General features: G+C 34.7%; 1 protein-coding gene across 1 annotated transcript in view; it reads right to left on the bottom strand.

Annotated features, from left to right (window-relative positions):
- The window catches only part of ABCA13 (ATP binding cassette subfamily A member 13), a 195,658-nt gene that overhangs the window by 47,185 nt on the left and 127,490 nt on the right, over positions 1-20,983 (bottom strand). Inside the window, exons 47-50 of the mRNA XM_035318461.1 lie at positions 16,358-16,466; positions 4,867-4,921; positions 4,001-4,178; positions 411-526 (exon numbers count right to left, since the gene is read on the bottom strand). Coding sequence (XP_035174352.1) covers positions 411-526; positions 4,001-4,178; positions 4,867-4,921; positions 16,358-16,466 — 458 coding nt within the window. The remainder of the gene's footprint in view (positions 1-410; positions 527-4,000; positions 4,179-4,866; positions 4,922-16,357; positions 16,467-20,983) is intronic.

The raw sequence follows: 20,983 nt of genomic DNA, 5'->3' as shown, positions 1-20,983 counted from the left end.
AAAAAGACTGCCACTTCTTGCCACCTTCTTGCTACTCTGCACATCTAAGCACTGAAATTCTGACCTGACTGTTATTATTCCCTCCTTTCTGAAAGATAACACACAATCAATTTCTATCAGCAAATGATTGTTATACAGACTATTTTTGAAATATTTTCAGTGCTTTTATTATTATTATTATTATTATTATTCCCCTGAGTGAGTGAGCAAACAAATCCATCAACACCACCACTTCCACATGGAACTTTCAAACTCACGTTTCAGCCTGTTTTCTCACTATCTTTTGCTGAATTGTAATCACTTCCAAAGAGAGAAAATCATGCATCCAGCAGCAGGTGCAAAGCAAGTCTAAAGATTTCTGTTTGTTTTCTATGAGTCATAATTCCATAGTAGCATTTCCAATCACATACCCAAAGAGTACCAGCAGGAGAACAGTGGCTGCCAAATTCTTCCGGCAAGTGAAGGCTGATAGCTGGAAGGCAATAACAACACCAACACAGAGGGTGACTGGAACCATGTAAAACAGCTAGAAACACAAGGAAAAAAAAAAAAAAAAAAAAAAAAAAAAAAAAAGGCACTTAGCAGGGGACTGTCTCTTAGTGACATCCTTAATTAGCATAGAAGGGCTCCACAAATGAACTTTTCCATATATGCAATATAATTACTCTGTGAATTAGAAAGAATTAGGCAGAAGAGCTCTGAGATTTCATAGTCCACGCTGACTATGAAGCTACCCCTCTTACACATATATACACATGAAACTTACCCTGACAAAATAAAATCCAGCTATAGAGTATTCCCCTTAATACTGTTTCTATTCACCTTTCCAATACATCCATTTAACAAGCTAACTCTTCCAGATAATGAGTCCTTATGGGACTATTGCTCCAAAATATCCAATTGTATTGTGAATACAGTTTCTTGTATCCAGAAAGAGCAGTTTCACTGATTTATGCTTCAGTTACAGGATACTAGTAAAGACAATTTTGAAAGAGATGTTAATGAAGGACTTCGTGTGCTGATGAAGCAAATGACAGTTTTTTAATAGGAACAGGCATAACATTTACAAGACTTACAGCCATTAGGCAACAGGGAAAGCAATTTCTATTTAGTCTCTTGATATAATGGTAACCAAATACTTATTAGTGTGGGGATGTGATTGGTACAGGGGATTCATATCCAAACAGTGAAGACAGGTGCTCTGTTCACACTGAATCATGGCAAGATGTGAAAATCTGCGCCTGGTTCTATTCCCAGCATCTGCCTGCTCTGTGCATTGAAGCTGAGATCATTAGGGTAGTGACTGCCTCCACTTCCATGCTATATAACATCTAACTTTATTCTAATATAGCTGAGATTCTGAGATGAAACTGCAATAATGGCAACAAATGATTGCAATCAAGGTCTAGCTAAATACTCAGTGTAGCACAGTATACATACTGTAAAAGTAAACATTCAGACTGAAGGACAATGCAGACCTGTCTGTGCTTAAACCAGAAGGCATAATTTCCTTGCCAATGGGAGGATAACATTTTTTAAGGGAAAGGCAATTGAGCAAAATGTAGACTAGTGTAATGTTCTCATCTTGTTCACAGTGTACCTTATGGCACCATCAATGCCATAAATAAATATCATTCAACACCACTCCATAGATTTGGGCTTCAGTTTATTCTGGAGCTGTTTAACAAACATCGTATAGAAGTCACAAAGCATCTGAGTCCTAAAGTGTTTCAACAAATGAATATATTTAACTTGTTTTCTAGAAATAAATAATTTTTAACATTAAATAGTATTTAATCTTGCTTGAAAGCATGGTATGTTATAAAAGTTAGGCACCAATAAATAATCTTAATTGCCCCTCTACTGAAACAAGCTTAATCTAAACAAAATATCTCTATTTGTCATGAAATTTTCTTAGCACTTACACATTTTCTATTTGTTGAACATTGCAGTGAATATTATTCATGTGCATAAATACACAAAGAACAGCCTGATTCTTATGACAGTAGTTTTATAAATCAAATACTTCAAATACTTCTGCAGGTCTAGTAAAGATTATGCTTCCAATAAGACAGGACATGGCCTGCAGTGCTTAAAATGTGTAAAGGGAGTTCAAATTTGACAGTTCATATATTCATGCGTTCAGTGTCCCCAGATGATCTGCAGCACAATTAGCATTTAAAGTAGTGTCTGTTCTTTCCCAGATCATGATTGATCATGCAGTACGATGCTGAATTTGTGAGAACATTTTGAAAGGAGGAGATTGGCAGAAAATAACAAAGAGCTGACTTCACTGCACAAGGAGAAACTGAATGATGAAAGACCAAGTTTTTAACCAAACCCTTTCATCTGACATGGCAGAAAAGGGAATATAAAGATTGACTGGCCAGGTAAATAACTTTTGGATAAATGTGCTCTTACTTCAAGCTGGCTCAAGTGTGAAAATCCTGATTACAAATATGGATGGGTGAAGCTCTAATGTTTCAGATTTAGAATATCTTGAATGAGAATAGAGTGTTCTAAAAAATCTGTTCTTGACCAGGCTAATTCATGTTTGTATTGCCTATACCAGAGTCCAGACCTTCCTTCCACTACCCAGTGAGTTAAACAAAGTGCAAAATATTTCTTTCCCTCCTCTGGAGTGATGAACCTTTGCATTACTTTTGGATAATCCAGGATTCCAATTAGTCACTGTTGCCTCTGAAACAAAGCTGCCAAGCCAAAACATCTTCTTCACAAATTCCTTCTAAAACAGTTACTAAATGAGCAATCAACATGGAGCACATAAATTCTCTAAAAGGAGGAATTCTATCCCTTTCCCACAATTAGATGCCCTAATCCCAGTTTCCAACTTCCCTCCAAACAGTCAGCTAATACTATAGCAAGCTTCATTACAGGTGAATTATGAAAACACCTTTCAAACACATATATATGTATACAAACACATTTATATATATATATAAATGGAGAAAAATTGCCTTTTTTTTAATAGGCACCTTTAGAGAAGATTTTTAGAGAAAATTTGGATAATCTAGACTTAAAGGGAAATTGAAGGACTTACATTATACAGCTGGTGAAAAGTGAGTGACAATGATTATCATTGCATTGAGAAAATTAATTCTATTTCACCACCTTTGCTTATTTTCCTCAATAGATATCAACTTCTCAGACTCGAAGAAGATAAGCAAAAAATCCTACTTTGTTTAAATCTGTTGGCATAAATCTAATGCAAAAATCAGGTCTCAGTGGCATTCCTGTCTTTACATTTGGTTAGAAGGGTAAGCTCCAGGGAAAAATAATAATTTCCTTAGTATTTTTGAAAGACTATTTTTTCAGATTTTCCTATTTGTTAATTAACTGCACGCTAACAGTATTGTTTGTAATGCTAGAATGATAGAAATTACTTTTGCTGGAGAAAAACAAACTTGCAGGACAGAGACTTTGTCCATTTCTGATGTAGGTCATTCTGTGAAAGTGAAATCATAAAAGAGATTTTCTACTGTCTATCTTGCCAGAAATAGATACTAGCAGGGAGTACTTCTCATATTATCCACCAAAAAAAAACAACCTAATTATGCCTTTAAAGTAGCTGACTAGTATCTTCAGGATTCTCCCATAATATGAAAGCTTTTGCCAGTGGCAACTCAAAGCACTGAAAGCACAGTAACTTGTCATGAACAGCTGTGTGGAAGATCCTCTGTGTCTAGGTTGATTAGACAGTTTCCTTTTATTTGTGAAATACTGTAGGTGCCTAAAGCTAGCATACACTTTACCTTCTTACAATTCATCTTTGAAAAATGGAGAACACAGTGCCTGCTTTATGGAATTTTATCTCAGAGCAATAAAGTAGGAATGGAGCCACAATATTTGTTAACACGAGAGACAAAAATTGTTGCTCTATACAACTCAAATCTTATTCACATGTTTTGCGACCACATGTTTTGCTCATTTGTAGCAAACTAGTTAAAAATTTTCACATGCTGCCCCACAGGATACATACCATATCCCAGAAGAAATTAGCAAACCAGTATGTTTTGTAACCCAGGCCTGTGATGTGTTGCAAACGTTTTGTGCCAGATACTCTGTCTTTCACAATGGCACTGCCAATGGATGCAGTGAGGATGGAGAAACCCAACATGATACACAGTGCTACCCCACACTGACGAACATTCTCCATTCTAGGATACAAAGCAAAATGTTGTAATGAAAACACAACGAATAAATAAATAAATAAATAAATAAATAAATAAATAAAACATTTTCAAGTCCAATTCTTTACTGAAACAACAGCACACATTAGGACCTTAATCCTGCCTGCAAAGACCATGTTTCTACAGTGTCAACATCCAATTAGAGAACAGGAGCAAGATGATGTGTTGAGTTACAAAACTACAAAACTATACATTAGTTACAGAACACAGACTGTGTTTAGAAGTTTGAAAAGCAAAGTGAAACTTTTGCAAATATTTCTGCCTTTACAAAATAAAATAAAATAAAATAAAATTTAGAAACTTGACAACCATTTAAGGTAGTTAACCTCTTTGAGAATGTCACAACCTGCTCGCAAACACTCTAAAGTGCAGTCAGGGTAAATTCAATACTTTTTTTCTAGAAAATAATGCAACCTATCTAATATAAACAGTAGACAATGTATAAACAGCAGGTTAGAGAACATTCTTTACTCAGTAGAACTGAATTTTATCTACCAAGTCAACAGCCATTGTACGGAACATACATGCCTATTGAATTAACAGCTTCAACTGCCTAGCCATTGCAGCTGGTTTTTGTGTTGTTGTTGTTTTGCTGTTTTTTTTTGTTTGTTTGTTTGTTTGTTTGATTTGTTTTGTTTTTTAAGAGTTTGCTCACATTTTGTCCTCATCCAACAAGGCTCCTCCGTAAGGTTGGCTGTAGAGTGTGATCCCTGTGAAAAGAAAAATTATGAAAGAGTAAATGCTACATCAAGATTTAAGAGTTCTAGGATACACCATCTTTGGAAATTCACATGATGATTCACTTACTTTTTGATTTCCATGAAAACAGTCAGTCCTGGAACAAAACAGGTAAAGCATGCAAAGCAGAAGCAGAACTTACAAATGCCTGAAGTAGAAGAAGAAGAAGCAAAGCAAGATGAAATAGGGAGTAGGATGAAGAACTGAAAGTAAGAACTTCAGCCATCTCATTGCTTGAGCACCTGTTAGCAGGATGTTGATCTTCCGTACAAAGTATCACCTTACAAACTACTTGCTGCCCTTGGAAGGAAGGTGGCTTTAAAGCAGTGCACAGGTAAGTCAACTTGCTGTCTCTTTTAACAACCCTTCCTTGACTATCTATTGGCAAGCGAATAGACCCTGGACCTGCAAGTTACACTTTCACTTTCCAGAACCAGGATTCAGCTCTAAAATCCCTCTCCTTCATTGACAAATTACAACACAAAGACTGAATACTTTGCAAGTATACTTTTCATATGCTTTATTAAATGAGAGAGAAAATTTTCCTCTCTCCATGGTTTTGAACTGCTGAAAACACAAATTTCAGCCTATAAATGAAATTGAAGGCTTGCTGTATGTAAACCACCAAAGAAATCAGCACAATTATGACTGATGTAGACTTTAGTTGTTCTCCCATATTAATCCTTAAACTGGAATCCTATAAACCACCACCTGAATATTTAGGACAGATCTGTGGTATGACTCCAGAGCTATATGATCTTGTTTTCTTCTTTATGCTACAAAAATATTACCTTTTCATATAAAAATATTAAAATAAACTCTCAGACTAATGTGAAATTTACTTTCTTTATACTCCAGTTTTACTACTGCTCTAAACAAAATACCATTTCTAACACAAAACAGTAGAATGTCTAAGACATTTTCCCTCAACTAAAATAAACCAAACTGGTGTTGAGAAATGAACAGTCTTAATGATATGCTAAAACGTGGCATTATTAAATAACAGTAGCTGACTTTCTTTTAAATTTTATTTCAGGTTCACAAACTAAAATGTTAGCTTCTCTTCCATTTTACACCTCTTGCCTATGCCAGACAGAGCCATCTGGGGGGACATTGAGGGAATTTTTTAATAGCTTTGAGCTGAATTGGTGTCTTGAGTTGGTGTCATCTATCTTATTCTGGTCATTAGCAAAAGAGAACACCACCCAGCACCTATATGTGACCCCTTTCTCTCTCTGAAACCTCATTACATGAGATGAATGAAAAGGCCAAATACCTAATGAGCAACAGAAAGAGCTCAGCCACCAAGCTGCCAAACCAAATACTGTATCTTGTTGAGTGATTTCCAGAGTCTGGATCTAATGAATAAGCATAAGTACTAGCTGCTTTTCTGCACTCTGAACTGCAATTAGGTTCAACAATGTCATGTATTGCTGTGGGATCTGTATCACAAAAGAGACAACACAAAATAAAGCAGAAAGTGCTTGTATATCTGATCTTCTGGATTAAGTTAGGTTGCTATCAAAGCACCTCATGTTTTATCAGTGCCAAAAATAGTTTTAGATTGCATATGGCTGATGTTTTGCAGACAAAACTGTTCAGCTAAATTAACAACCCCCTCCCCCCCCCCCCCCCCAAAAAAAAAAAAAAAAGGCACAAATGCATACCTCAGATTGAAAACACAGGGTTTAAAATTTAAAATAGGTCCCAATTGGGAGGCTGAGAAAAATCCTACATGTGAACTGCATACCTAGAGTTTTCTGTTTCTTGGTACAACCAGCTTGTAACAATGTAGCCAACTATGTAAATGAAAATTGAACTTTGGAATTGGAAGATAATTTATGGATGAAAACTGTGGCTGTTTGCTTTTCTTCTTTTCAAGGAAAATAAAAAAAATAGGGGGATGAGATTGTCAGTGCAAGAGGAGCTGTACAACTGATTAGGGTATTTTTAAATTAAGTTTGGTCTGTTCCCAATAAAAAAAAAATCCATCCCAACAACAATTATAATCTTCCAAGTATGTTTGGGAAGGAAATATATTATTAGTAGACTCAGGTGAACTTTACAGAGTACCGCTTATTTGAATGCACTTTGTCATGCTTTCTTAGTGTCCAGCTGTATAAATATAAATGTTGTCTTCATTCCAGTAATAGGTGCAATTTAACTGAGTACATCTATGCTTTTATTTTTGCCATTTTAAATTTTCATTCCTCATTTTAAAGACAGAACAATTACAATATCATGAAGGCACTGTGGGGTTAAAAGCGGAAAAATAGAGGAGGATGATTAACTCACATAAAAAACTAGTAGAAGGTAATGATTTTCCAGATATTGTCAAAAACTGTACAGTGAGGCCCAAAGGTAGTTAACAAATCAAAAGAAAAATCAGGCCAATAAGGTTCATCACTAGTAAATACATGTGCTATTTGCAGATGTCTTTCTTGTCATTTGCCTAGAGGAGATGTTTAAATTTTTTCTTTGTTTTTCTTTTACACTATTGATTTTTTAAACAACAATAGCTGCTATTTGTTCTGAGGTAAAAACAGACATATCAGAGAGAACTATTTTTTCCACTGGAATCAAGTGCTTTCTGAAATTCCATTTGTGTAAAGGAGAAGCACCATGATCCAAAAGAGCTTCATTCCCAGAAAGTTTTTCTAAGCATTCTCAGTGATTGAATAAATGTGTACATATTAGAAGAAATAATGTCTTTACTTCATATATACAAGGATTCCTATTGAATTGGAAATGAATAGCCAAAAATAAAATTAAACCAGATTTTTACCATATAGACAGACTGAAACCAGTCTGAACTTACTTTCAGACCCGCTTAGAAGAGATACAGAGACAAATAGATAGACAGACTGACAGACAGGCAGATGATTTTCAGACAATCTAACAACAACTGATGGAAGCTTTTGAAAAATGGGAATTCAGATAATTTCAGAAGCACTAAAAACAGAAAACATCACAAAGTGTTCTTGTACTCACTAGTGCTTAGCTAAATTGGCAAAAAAAATACAGACTCTAGGCCTCTTCTTCTATAGCCATGAGGAAAGGTCTAGTTATAGAGGAGCTTCCCAGAATGTCAAGGTCTTGCCCTCATGGTTAAAAATTTGAATGCTATAACCAAGCTCTTCTCCCCCCAGCTTCAGATGACTGAAATCTTACAGTAAAATTGTTCTACCTCAAAGGCTAGCATTTTTAGAGATTGCAAATCTTAAAGCTCCTGCCCATGAAAAGGAAATGCCCAGGCTTGATGAACTATGGTTCCTGCTGATTCATAGCCCTTTTCCCATAGCTGAAACAAGTAAAGCTGTCATGTGGACTATAGTAGAGAATTATCGCCCATAAAGTGTCCAGAACTGGAGCAGTTTGCCAGAAATTCAGGAAGGTTCTCCACTGTATTCCATTACTTAATATGGAATAGTCTGAATTGTATCCCATTGTTCTGCTATTAACTTCTTGACAAATTCATCGAGAAGCACTAGAAAAGAAAGAGCTATGAAATAGTACTCACACAACTGTTTGCACAAATGAATTCATGCTCATAAACATAGGTTTGGCCAATTATACATATGAGAACCAAATCAATGAATTTTATAGAGAAAGATCATCTGTATTTCTGAAACTTTTCAAAAAGACCCACAGGGATTGAATGAACCATGCAAAATATAATGGAGACAAAAAACGACATCAAATATTTCACAAAGAGTAACTTCTGCTCAGAAACATTTAATGTGCTGGGAAGTAATCTCTCTCCTGAAATCACCACAGCCTGTATTTACTGAGTGCACAGGCCCCGCAAGTAAACTAACAAAACCTTCAGATTACTACATTGCTGTCATACAGAAGTCTACAGCAGTTGACTTCAGTCCCATGCATAGAAATATACCGATACAACTACAGAAAAAACAGAGACTGTGAAAAAGAGATAATTGCTGGAGGGAGAGGACAGGAATAATAATAATAATAAATAATAATAATAATAAACATTAAATAGCATAATTAAATAGCATAATACTTGCACCTTGTTTTGTATCAGGAATAGTGTAGGAAGCAGGTCCAGGAAGGTAATTGTACCCTTGTACTCTGCCACTCCTCAAGCACTGTGTTCAGTTTTGGGCTCCTCGCTACAACAAGGACATCGAGGCCCTGGAGCATGTCCAGAAAAGGGCTACGAAGCTGGTGAAGGGCCTGGAACACAAGTCCTACAAGGAGTGGCTGAGGGAATGGGGGTTGTTTAGTCTGGAGAAGAGGAGGCTCAAGGGAGACCTTATTGCTCTCTACAACTACCTGAAAGGAAGGTGTGGGGAGCCTCTTCTCACAGGTAGCTAGTGATAGGATGAGAGGGAATGGCCTCAAGTTGTGCCAGGGAAGGTTTAGTTTGGAAATTAGGAGACATTTCTTCTCAGAAATAGTCAGGCATTGGGACGGGTTGCCCAGGGAAGTGGTGGACTCATTGTCCCTAGGGGTGTTCAAGGAAAGGTTGGACCTGGTGCTTAGGGACATGGTTTAGTGGGTGATAGTGGTGGTAGTAAGACGGTTGGACCAGATGATCTTGAAGGTCTTTTCCAAACTTAATGACTCCCTGATTCTATAACACTCCTTGCAGGCTTGTATCATACAATACTGATGAAAAAGCAAACTGCACTGCATTAATTCCCTACTATGGAAGGGTCCCAAAAAGTAATTGCTCTTCTTAGAAGTAGCTACCATTTTCTACACTCAATTTCCATTCAGACCATGTAGATGAAACAAAGGATTACATTTTTGGAAATTTATACGCACAGCCAAGATGAAACTTCTCAGGGCTGCCGATTACAATTAACTGAAGTAGGTTCTTGTTAACCTACATTCAGCTCTGTGTTAGAATTCTAAAATCCTATCAGAGTATAACATAAATACAATATTTTGCCTTTCATTCATTATTTTAAATTTTTTAGTTAGTCTGGATCATGAGGTTTTCCTGCATTTGCTACATTTTTTAGTATAACAATTTCCTCCCTCCCTCTACAGTTTAAAAATAGATGATGAATTTACATAAAGCCAAGCCTGTAATTCACAGAGGAAAAAAAAGTTCTCTTGAGCCTATGGAAGAGAAAACTATACAATATCATCCAAGACAAGAATAGCCCTATCATTTTGGTATAAGCTATTTGCTACTACATGTATTTCTTTATTAAAAAAAAAAAAAAAAAAAAAAAAAAAAGCATACTTTTATAATCTATCTCTTCCTAGATTTCTACTCTTAACTACCTAGACTGTCTTTCTTTACGTATCTCTCTCTCCCAATATACCTGTTAGCATGATGTACTAATTGCTTTGCTTTCTTGCCTTTATGTACATTCTTATTATGTAAAGCTGCTATGATGATACTCATTATGTTGAAAACTAAACACCATCTTTGAGAACTTAAAATAAAAAACATAAAGGACAGATAAACCAATAAGTTCTAAATGACAAAGCCTCTGTTAAACAGATGTACATGGTGCTTTTGCAAGGGTATTTTTTTGTTTGTTTCTTTTTTTTAGGATTTTATTTGCAAGCCTTGTATGAACTACCTTCAGGACAAATTTTATTGAATCAGTATTCACAAGGGAAGCACACATGACAGGCAATATCTACAAATACAAAATGATTCAGTTCTAATCCTGTCTGCATATTTTCATAAATTTCTTAATATAAAATGATTTCTTCCACATCTACAGATTGCTATTACATTCTCCTGACTTAACTGCAACCACAGTTTTTGCAATTGTTCTAAATCATTCTTTGTCTATGTCCTTGGTACAGCCTTGGTCACATTATTTTTACAGTGACAGTTTAGACTTCTTTATGGGCACAAACCAAAAAACTGTGATAGCCACTAATTCCAATCTTTCCAAAGCCCTGCATAAGCAATTTGGAGCAAGAAAAACTGTGACCATGAACATCCTTAAAATATATATCAGGGTTTTAATGCTGTATTCAGAGATTAAATGAACACCACGATACTAGGACTTTCTTAGACCTTTTAACCTTCTCTAATAGAAAAATGAAGAGCTTGGGAAATGAGGGGCACTAATTCCTTGATCAGAGTGGGATGGACCAGACAGCATCTCAAAGTAAGAAACATGATTGTATGTATACATGTAAATTGACTGTGTGTATAGTTCAGAAAAGGAACTAAGGTGTCATTCACAACACACCATAAACTACATGTTATTTTGGTAAGATATTTTCTTAGCTGGTTTTCAAAATTCTTTTCCTTTCTTTCCTCTATCTTATTGCAAGCACAGGTAACTAAAAAGTAGGTTGGAGGTTTTTTGTTTGCTTTTATTTGCTTATTTGTTTGGTTGGGGTTGTTTTTAAGGTAAAAGTCTCAGTTGCTACCTCTTCTATTGCTCAGTGAAAAACTCTAATAAAATGGGGGGGGGTGGGGGGGGGGGGGGGAGCATAATCACTTTAATAGTCCTGGAAGCCATATTAACCAGAAAACAAAAACAAAAACAACAAAAAAAAAAGTGGGATTATAAAGATTTGGTACTCTCTTCTCCTTGTTTACCTAATAGAATTACTAGAATTGTGAGAGATTAGAGATATTTCTGAGAACTGTCCATTTATGCCAGAAAGAAGCATTGGCTTGCAGTTGACCAGCGTTTTATTGTTGTCTATTCCCCACTTTCCAACACTGAAAGCTTGGAAAATTACATCCTCCTGGTAAAAAATAATAAAAATAAAAAATCACATATTTATACACTAAATTAATCTATTCAAAAAAAAAGATCATGAAACCAGTGCACTATAAGACTTAATGTTTCTTCAGCATTTTTTAACAGGAGAAACTGAATGGGCCAACTGTTAATAATTTATACAAATTTTTGCTTGACAACCCCCTTGTTGAAAACAGCTTGAGGACTGGTGGTAACGAAAAGTGAAGTGCTCCCTTGACTACTCTTAGACCTATGCAGATTTTAACTTCTACAACAACTTGCAGTTGGAGTTTCACAGCTTAACTATAAGTTGCAAAAATAATCCAGTTGCTGATGTTGTATTTACATTTGGAATGCCACTAGGAGCTTCATGCTACACACACTTTTCACAGTGGAAGAGGCAATAAACAATTAATTGTATCCTCTTCAACTTCTCCATGATTTCTCCCAGTAGTCTCTCTTCCAGGTTGAAAATTCCTGTTCCTCCTTACATTGTTCCCAGTTAAACTCATTTAGGTACCAATCTTTTAAAAGGCATTCTTAAGTTGATAAAATTAATTCTTTATAAATTTTATAAATATTATGACATTCTGTAGAAAAAAATACTGCCATTTCTTATTCTCGTTCACAGGAAAAAGAAAAACACATTTATTACAGATGCTTGACATGAACGCCATGTTGGCAGTTATAGGAAAAATCCTGCTCAGTTCCCATTCAGGAACTGCACAACTCAAGACACTTCTCCTCATACCAACAGTCTGCAAACCCCTCCTCATTTGCAACAGTCTGCAAACCCCTCCTCTCCTCATTGACAGTCTGCAAACGATACCTCTAGATCTTCTATTTCAAATCTAAACTACATGACTATTACTCAGAAAAGAAAGCTGTGTGCACATTGGCATAGTCTTAGAGACTCAAAATGTTTCCTTCCTGCTGGTTAATAAATAAGATAGTAGGTAGTCCACTCCATACTGCCTGGACGCAACTTTTCACATAATTAGGCATTACAAGATCTATGGTTTTACAGCAGGAATGAGAGAGACAGTGATATGAACCAGGCAGTACTTTTTCAGCATAGACTGGAGAGATCTAGGGAAAAAGTCTCGAGTGTCTTCTAGATTGTATACCTTATCTGTAGGCTAATCAGGGCTGTACTTAGGTATAATATGCTGTTTTGCACTGTGTATCTGAGCCTGTCTCTTGGCTCCTTACAAAATATCTCTTCTTTCTGCCCTGTAGCATAGTGAGTCTTGAGCACATAAATCAATTTGGACCTGTACTACTAAACCTAAATATCATAATTGTTACAGACTTGAATAGAAGACCAATCTACATTTCTTTAATAAAATGAAATCATACATATATATTTTTTAAATGGAGATAAGCTACATGTTGCAGCCTATATATATAATTAGTTATATGATATATAATTAATTATAAATTAGGCTTGGTCCACAAGCTCTCCTTTGTGGGCATTTTGAATTTACAATGACACATCTGTTTTTATAAAATGAAAAATTACTGAAATTACAACTTTCATTTTATGGAACATTTCATAGGTGGCACCTCAAAAGTGATTGAAATTTTATTTTTGGCCCAATAACCAGACAGGGATAAGAAAGTTCCTACTAAATGGTGTTTCACAGGTTCCTTTGAAAAGAGGTTTAAAGTTACAATTTGCAGATCTGGAGACTGTACAGTCACTTTCCACCAAAATTCAGCTGAAATTGGGTCTCTTGATCCCTTCAGCTCTTTTGAAGAACTGAATCTCAAATAAATGAGAATGCTACATGAACCTTACAATGATCCCTAGCATGAAAAGTTTTTTAAAAAGCCAATGATTTCTATTGAAGTACTGAGATGTGGCAGCAGTGCAGCACCAGGCCTTTCTATACTGATACATTTCCATTCTTTGAGTAATTATGTAAGAACTTCTTTTTTTACCACTGTACTTTACAGACATCATTACAGATGACTACCGCTCCTTTTTTCTTTATATAGAGTTACCGTAAAAGGTAGATAATAATCCTTCCCCTACAGTCTGGTATGTTTAACACATTTTGATGCAACTGTATAGAATAACATAGGTCTACTTGATCAGAATTTGTATCTCAAGCTTATGGCAAATATGTTGCCTTTAAATGTTTTATTCCTCTTACTTCATTATTTCATTTGGTATTTGCTCCCAATTGCTTTAACTAATAATTGAAATGCAGCATTTCAGAAAGAGATTTAACAATATACAAACATCATATACATAGGCTTAAGAACCAACAAAAGCTGATGAGTTTTGACAAAAAAAAAAAAAAAAAAAAAAAAGTTTAATATTTTTTGGGGGTGTTGTTTGTTTTTTCTTCTTTGTTTTCTTAACATGTTCATTTTCATTATCTGTCACTGAATTTATAACAACTAGTAAACAAAATGGACTTGATTTCCCTTCCAGTAAGATAGGTGAGGTAATTCTTTCCAGAATAGAAACAGACTTACATGATTATGAAGCTAGATGTGGCTATCTACCTGGTACAGAAATGAGACTTATAAGTATTCCTCAACTGATGCTCCAGAATAGACATCCAATCCATTAACTATGACAAACTACTCTAAATCAATCTGGTCAACTTCAATCTATCTTTTTACATGCACCTCCAGCTGACGCACACCATTTTTTCAACAGTCATCCCAATCTAATTTTTTTTACAATAAAATTACATGAGGCAAACACTGTGGCCTTCCAAACATTGCTAAAGACTAATGAAAATTCTCTACAGGGGAAAAAGAATGAAATCTCTCCTCTAGCAAAGAATGGACTTGGAGATCAGATTAAACTCATCTTAATAGTGGGTTTATGTGCCCCATACAGCACTGGAAAACTGTTCACTTAAAAACTATATAAATATATACACAAACACCCATATGTATGTATATAAGTATTTTATATACCGTATTTTTCTGACTTCACTTTCTTACTAGGATTTCCATGTCAGGTCCCTCTCCATTACGTCTCAACAGTATGATCAATTCATCCTTATTGCACCTCTCCAATAGAGAAACACGTAAATAAATTTATTTCTAGTTCATAAAATCTATTTCTGCAGAGATTTACCCAAGATATTCTGCCAGAAGTTTATATCAAGTGGCGAGATTTATATATGATAGTGCAACACTTCAAGTATTTGCCAAGCACTATTTTGTTTATCATATTTTTATGTCACGCAGAGACATAAAATATAACATTTCCACAACTCTTGGGATAACTATGATTTTCTTCAATCCTAATGTGGATGATAAATTCCCAAATCCCCATGACACATAGAAAAGTAGAGGTACTTAAACATTTAAGTCCCTGAATGGGGTACGTAGTGCTATAGAAAACAAGTCAGCATCAACACTATTCATCAAGTGCAGGGAAACTAAATATTCATTTCTATTAAAAAATCTCATTAAAATACTGGATTTCATTTAAATTTAAACTTTCTGAAGAAATACATTAACTGTGATTTGTTCTTATAATACATTTAAGAAAAATAAAACTCCATCCATCTTGAAAACTAACACATATGAATCGTATAAGATCAAACTAAGACAAAAATCTTGCTGATGTACAACCTCTCCATGTTTTCTACTGTGCTTAAATAGGACAGAAACCCAACTTGAAAGTCTTCAAATTGAAAATGAAAAATTACAATTACCTTGTTTTAACTGGAAAAGGGCAACGCATAAATCAATGTGAACATCACACATAAAAAAATAATAATACTACCTTCCCCAGAGAAAGACAAACAGGCAGGCAGAAAGAAAAGAAAGTTACTCTGGTATTTTTTCCCCACAGATATACTGATGGAGAAAAGTAACTGAAGCTCTGAGTATAATTTCACATTTATACATAACCATCCTACTGTATATAATCTTTTCAAATATTCTTTAAAAATCGGTCATAAGCTATTTTTAGATTTCTCCAATACAAGCTAATTCTGCTTTAACAGAACCTCAAGAATGAAAGGAATTGGAATGAACAGATGTTAGCCTGAACTATCAAACTCAGATTTCAAACTGGATTTCAACATCCTCAAAATTCACTGTGTTACCAGCTGATTCTTTCTCTGAAGTCATTACCACATAAGACGGTTTGTAAAATTTATGTTTTAACTAGCTCTATACAGTTCAAGGGTACATGAATCAAATTCAGATATCAAAAATCTCTCTTTTGGTATGTACAATAGTAAGATACACCAGCCTCTCCTGTTCCTGGAGTAACAGGACACTATGGGACATTACGTTGCAGTATGAGTTTACAGGATGCTCTGGGTTTATCCTGGATACTTACTTAATGAGTAAAGTGACAAACAAGTTCTAAATTCATACTCTTTTGCATTAATCACCCCATTTAAGCAAGCCCCAAGTCATTTTCCAGGTACAAAAACCTCAACCATAGCAAACCAACTTATACCTACTCCATAGGAATGTCCTTTGTAAGAAACTGTAACAACTGCATATGGCATAGACAGTGAGCTGTCAATCCAGATTATACCTTATTGCACACTACATTCTTCACACAGATACATCTTCTATTTAAATTAAAGTTTCACTTCCAAAGCTTTCCAGAAAATCTGACTCTTGAATCTGACTTGAAACCATGACAATTTTTCACATTGAAACTTATTTTATTTAAAAACTATTTTTCAAGCAATATGAATAAACTCAAAGGGCTATTACCATACTGTCTCCAATCCACAGCTGGAGGCAAATTCAGCCACAGAATGAAGTTATTGAGTTCATTTAAGTAGGATGGCAGGGAATGGAAACCCTTTTGGTTGTACCATACCTGGAAGAGAGAATGGAAATTGTGAATCAAAAATGGGTTGAATCCAAATGTTGATCTGAAAACTCCCGTAATTTAAAGAATTGCATAAAGATATTAAAGATGAATTCTCCTTTTAAGACACATATTTTTAGAAGAAGAAGGTGATCTAGGCAGAACAGAATCATCAGACATAAACTAGAAGAGGATAGATTTAGATTAGATATAAAGAAGAAATTCTTCACTCAGAAGGTGGTGAAGCACTGGCACAGGTTTCCCAGAGAAGCTGTGGATGCCCCATCCCTGTAAATGTTCAAGGCCAGGTTGGATGGGGCTTTGAGAAACCTTGTCTAGTGGGAAGTGTCCCTGTCCATGACAAGTAGTAGGGAATTAGATGATCTTTAGGGTCCCTTCCAACCCAAACCATTCTGTGATTCTATGATTTAATTTGTATAGTTCTTTCAACAGAATCTAACAGGGCAGAAAATTGTCTTAATTATTAAACTAAGATTCTCCCTGTTAATGAAACAGTCCTTTCCTTTATGCACATTTGGTCAAAAAAATAACAAAGGAAAAACAATGAGAAAATAATATTGGCCAATTTAATTAGAAACAAAGAAAGATGAGAAAACCTGTTAAAAGTGAAGAATATTGATTATTGAAAATCCAGAGACTTATGAAAGTAATATCTGCAAGTGACATATGGCATAAAATATCAAAGAAAGAGAACATGCCCTAAAAATTGTGAAAGAAAAAAACAAGGAGGCACTGCTTACACAGTGACAGTATGAAACTATGCCATGAAGGACAAAGCCGTGTCTCCATCTTCAACAAGCAATTGGTTTCAACATGGTTTCTTGAGCAAGGAGGAAAGGGAACACAGATAAACTTTAAAGCAGACAACACATGCCTCTGAGGAGCACCGGGAAGCATTTCTGCTGTAACATACACTTTATCTTCAAATTATGCAGAATAGCCCCAATCTGATTAATGTCTCCAAAATCCACACTTTCAGACCTGAGGTCTCCATGTGCTAGAATCAGTGCTGATAGCCTGGTTATGTCCCCAAAGTGAATATACCGAAGTCTGAGTTTTGCTTTCCTGTTGGAATTTGATTCTATTTCTATGCCTCCTTAACTGTTAAGCAAAGTGCCTTTGACCCTACATTATCCATACTGAAAAACAGGTGAAAGAAAACAAAGTATGCTTGTTTTCAGTTTTGGTGACATGTTCACCTTTCATTACTATCCACTCCCTCACCACACAGGAATCTTTCATCTCCCTTTTTTGTTTACACAGTTGAAAAAATCTTAACCTTTTACTATTTGCTATCAGCTGTTTGCTAATCTGCATTTTGCCCATCTGAAGTTGATGCTGGGTAATTTTCACTGTGTGTCTGGACTCTGAATCATATAACAAAGTATATGTTTTTTGTTGTTTTTTGTTTTTTTTTTTTTGTTTAATCTAGGTCTTTCTAGACTTAACAGCCTTCTTCCAAGATTTCAGTTTTCCTAAATCATTTCTGAAATTACCATCTATACAGTTACATATTGAAAGTTCCTTGAATAATGTTTTCTCATCACTTAGATGTTGTTCTGATGTATTCCTTTTCCATATATATATATCAGCCTCTTCTCAGTACAGTTTTTGTTCTTTGTTTTTAATTTACTTGCAAATAATACTCTTTTTTTTTTCTTTTTTTTTTTTTTTTTTTTTTTTTTTTCTTTTTTTTGACTTGTAGAATCTGTCTACAATCCTTACTTGGACACAAGGTTCCAGACTTGGTCTGCTTTTCCTGCCATGTTCTTCTCCATACTTCCCAGTGAAAGTTGTCTAATCTTCAGTTCTAATTCTGTCTCCTAATTGTTCTTTTCTTCAGATTTATTTTCCTAACTACCTATTTGCTTGGATGTGTACATCACACTGTGTTGTGAGGCAAGGTCTGAAATACTTTAATCATCCCATTCAGTCTTTTTCACATACTGATTTCTTATTGTATCTTGTTTAAAAAGATTAGTGCAGAATATAAATTTATAAATATATTATGAAAATCCACTGAAATTGTGTTCATTGTATTGAAAAAAGTCAATTAAGAAAACAATAAAGCAAAAATCTGATGACACATCCTCATTTAATTGAAGCAGCATAAAGGTCTCAAGCATTCACAGAATACCTTAGAAATATAATAATGTGACCAGTATTCAAACAAAAATACAAAAAAAAAAAAAAAATCCATAATAGAGCATTGTGTGTAACCATACATTTCAATATCCCATATAGTAATTAGAATTCTTCATTGAAGATGCATTATTTAACCGAATCAAACTATCAGGAAATAACCAAATTAAAGCTGGCTATTTAGTTGTTTATAATCTGGCAACAAGCAAAAGGTGTCTGAGGTTGCTCTCAGAAGATACATTTAAGCTTTTTTTTTTTTTTTTTTTTTCCTGAAGCCTTATGGTTTATTCTAAATTGATTGCAAAGCTAAAATATAAAAAAGGAAAAATATTAGTTCCAGCTGAAATACTTTTCATATTTCTTGTGCATCTAACAGGTAATTATTTACAAATGGCAGGAAAGAGATCAGTATTGGAAAAAATATATAGAATGAGATGATTAATTTTGATTTGTATAATTTTATCATCTACCCATGACTGATAAAAATTTTTCGTAAGAAAAAATACTGTCCATCTCTACATTAAAAATAAATTCTGCAAAGACATGTTTCCCGTTACTACATACCATCTTTATCTACCATTAATATTCCAGAATTATGTTAGACTAATGTTTTGACTTACCTGTGGCCTATCAAAGGATGAGGAGAGGCAGAGAAATTGCTAATACCAGACAATGGGTATTAACGTGGAGAGATTTTTTTTTTTCAAGTGAACTTTTTCTAGACACTTATACTATTACTAGGTAGTAAAGCCTCAAATCCCAACCTTTGAGACTGGAAAATACACTTTTCAGAATGCCATTTGAATAGGACAAATTGTCTTTCAGTACTATTTTAAATTCCTACATATTCTTCCTGTATTCAGTTATGTTACATATAATGGCAACTTTGTCCACAATTACTAAAATAAATGAAGGAATATACGGTCGGGAAAAAAAAAAAAAAAAAAAAAAAAAAGGAGAAGTTGGAGAAGTTGTGCTTTTGCCATGCAGCAATGATCAAAGTCTGGCATATGGTACATATATTCTTTGTGTGAACACACACTTTCTCTGTATGTACAATGCATATGCAGCATAGTAAAGCAGAAGACTTTCAATATTTGAATAATTGTCTTTATTTGAACTGGGAAAAATGTTGTCTATTGGATTGGAGAATAACATATAAGGATTCAGACATTTTCTAAAATGAAATTAATCATACAGTAAGTCTATTCAAATGCAAATTTCTCATTTTACTTCATACAAGACTATGTAAATGGTACGTTCACTGTTTCATGAACAATCCTGAAAGGTCACAGTCAAAGTCTGGTCATTAATTACTAAAAGGTTAATGCAATAATTTGACATTGCATCAGTTGAAAGCCACTTCCAGGAGGTATTTTAGATAACACAGTGCCCTTTATAAATCTACTCCACTATTTTCTTTGGCTCTGAAATATGAAGCTTACTCACTAGCAATATAACTATAATTTATCCTTGTGCTGATGCCAGGTGGAGCTCTATGCCAAAGACATTAAATAAAAAAAAAAAAAAAAGGAAAAAAACACAGCACTGGCATGTCAAAACAAAAGTCTAAAATTATTGAAGACATAGGACAAAAACAGCAAAGAAAGCAGTCAGAAAAACACATCTTACTGCAGTCCTCTAGGACTTCAAGTTCCTAATTAAGGATCAATGGAACTGGATTTGAAACCTATGAGAAATCTGGAGGTAGAAGGGGATTAAAGATGACCTAAGTGAAAATATATATAAGACAAGATGTGGATATGAGAGAGAGACTGTTATTCAAAACTACAAGGAAAAGGCATTGTAAACAGTCAACAATCTTGCAAAATGAAATGTGAAATTATGTTGGCAAGGGAGAATATCTGCATCTTGTTTTAACTACAGTTTGCCCCAAAAGGGATTTGGTATACAGCTTAATTATACTGTTGCTTCTCTTCTTCATTTGCAAGAACAAATAAAATCTAGTGTCTATAAAATAATATGAAGGAAGAAGCACCTGTCTTTCATATTGTAATTTGTAATCCATAAGGTCAAGCTTCACAGCTTCCTCTGGCAAAAAATCTGTTTTGCTTGTATACAGAAATACAAGTCTCTCACTGAGATTCTTCATATTCTCATCCAAAACTCTCTCTCCTCATTAATGGTCTACATCTGAATGGACCTCAAAAGAACCTTTCAAAACATTCCTTATGGAAAATAAAATAAAATTAAATTAAATTAAATTAAATTAAATGCTTTGCACTGATAATTCCGTTTTAGCTTCTAGATCCTACTCTAAGTTTTCACACTGTCCTTCCAGTGTGTACCAGAATGTCTCAAGGAAAAGCTCCTGACTTCAGTTGCACTTAGACTAATCCTTC

Source organism: Oxyura jamaicensis, chromosome 2 (genome assembly GCF_011077185.1).
Source record: "Oxyura jamaicensis isolate SHBP4307 breed ruddy duck chromosome 2, BPBGC_Ojam_1.0, whole genome shotgun sequence".
NCBI classification, from domain to species: domain Eukaryota; kingdom Metazoa; phylum Chordata; class Aves; order Anseriformes; family Anatidae; genus Oxyura; species Oxyura jamaicensis.
This window is presented reverse-complemented; position numbering and strand designations above follow the sequence as displayed.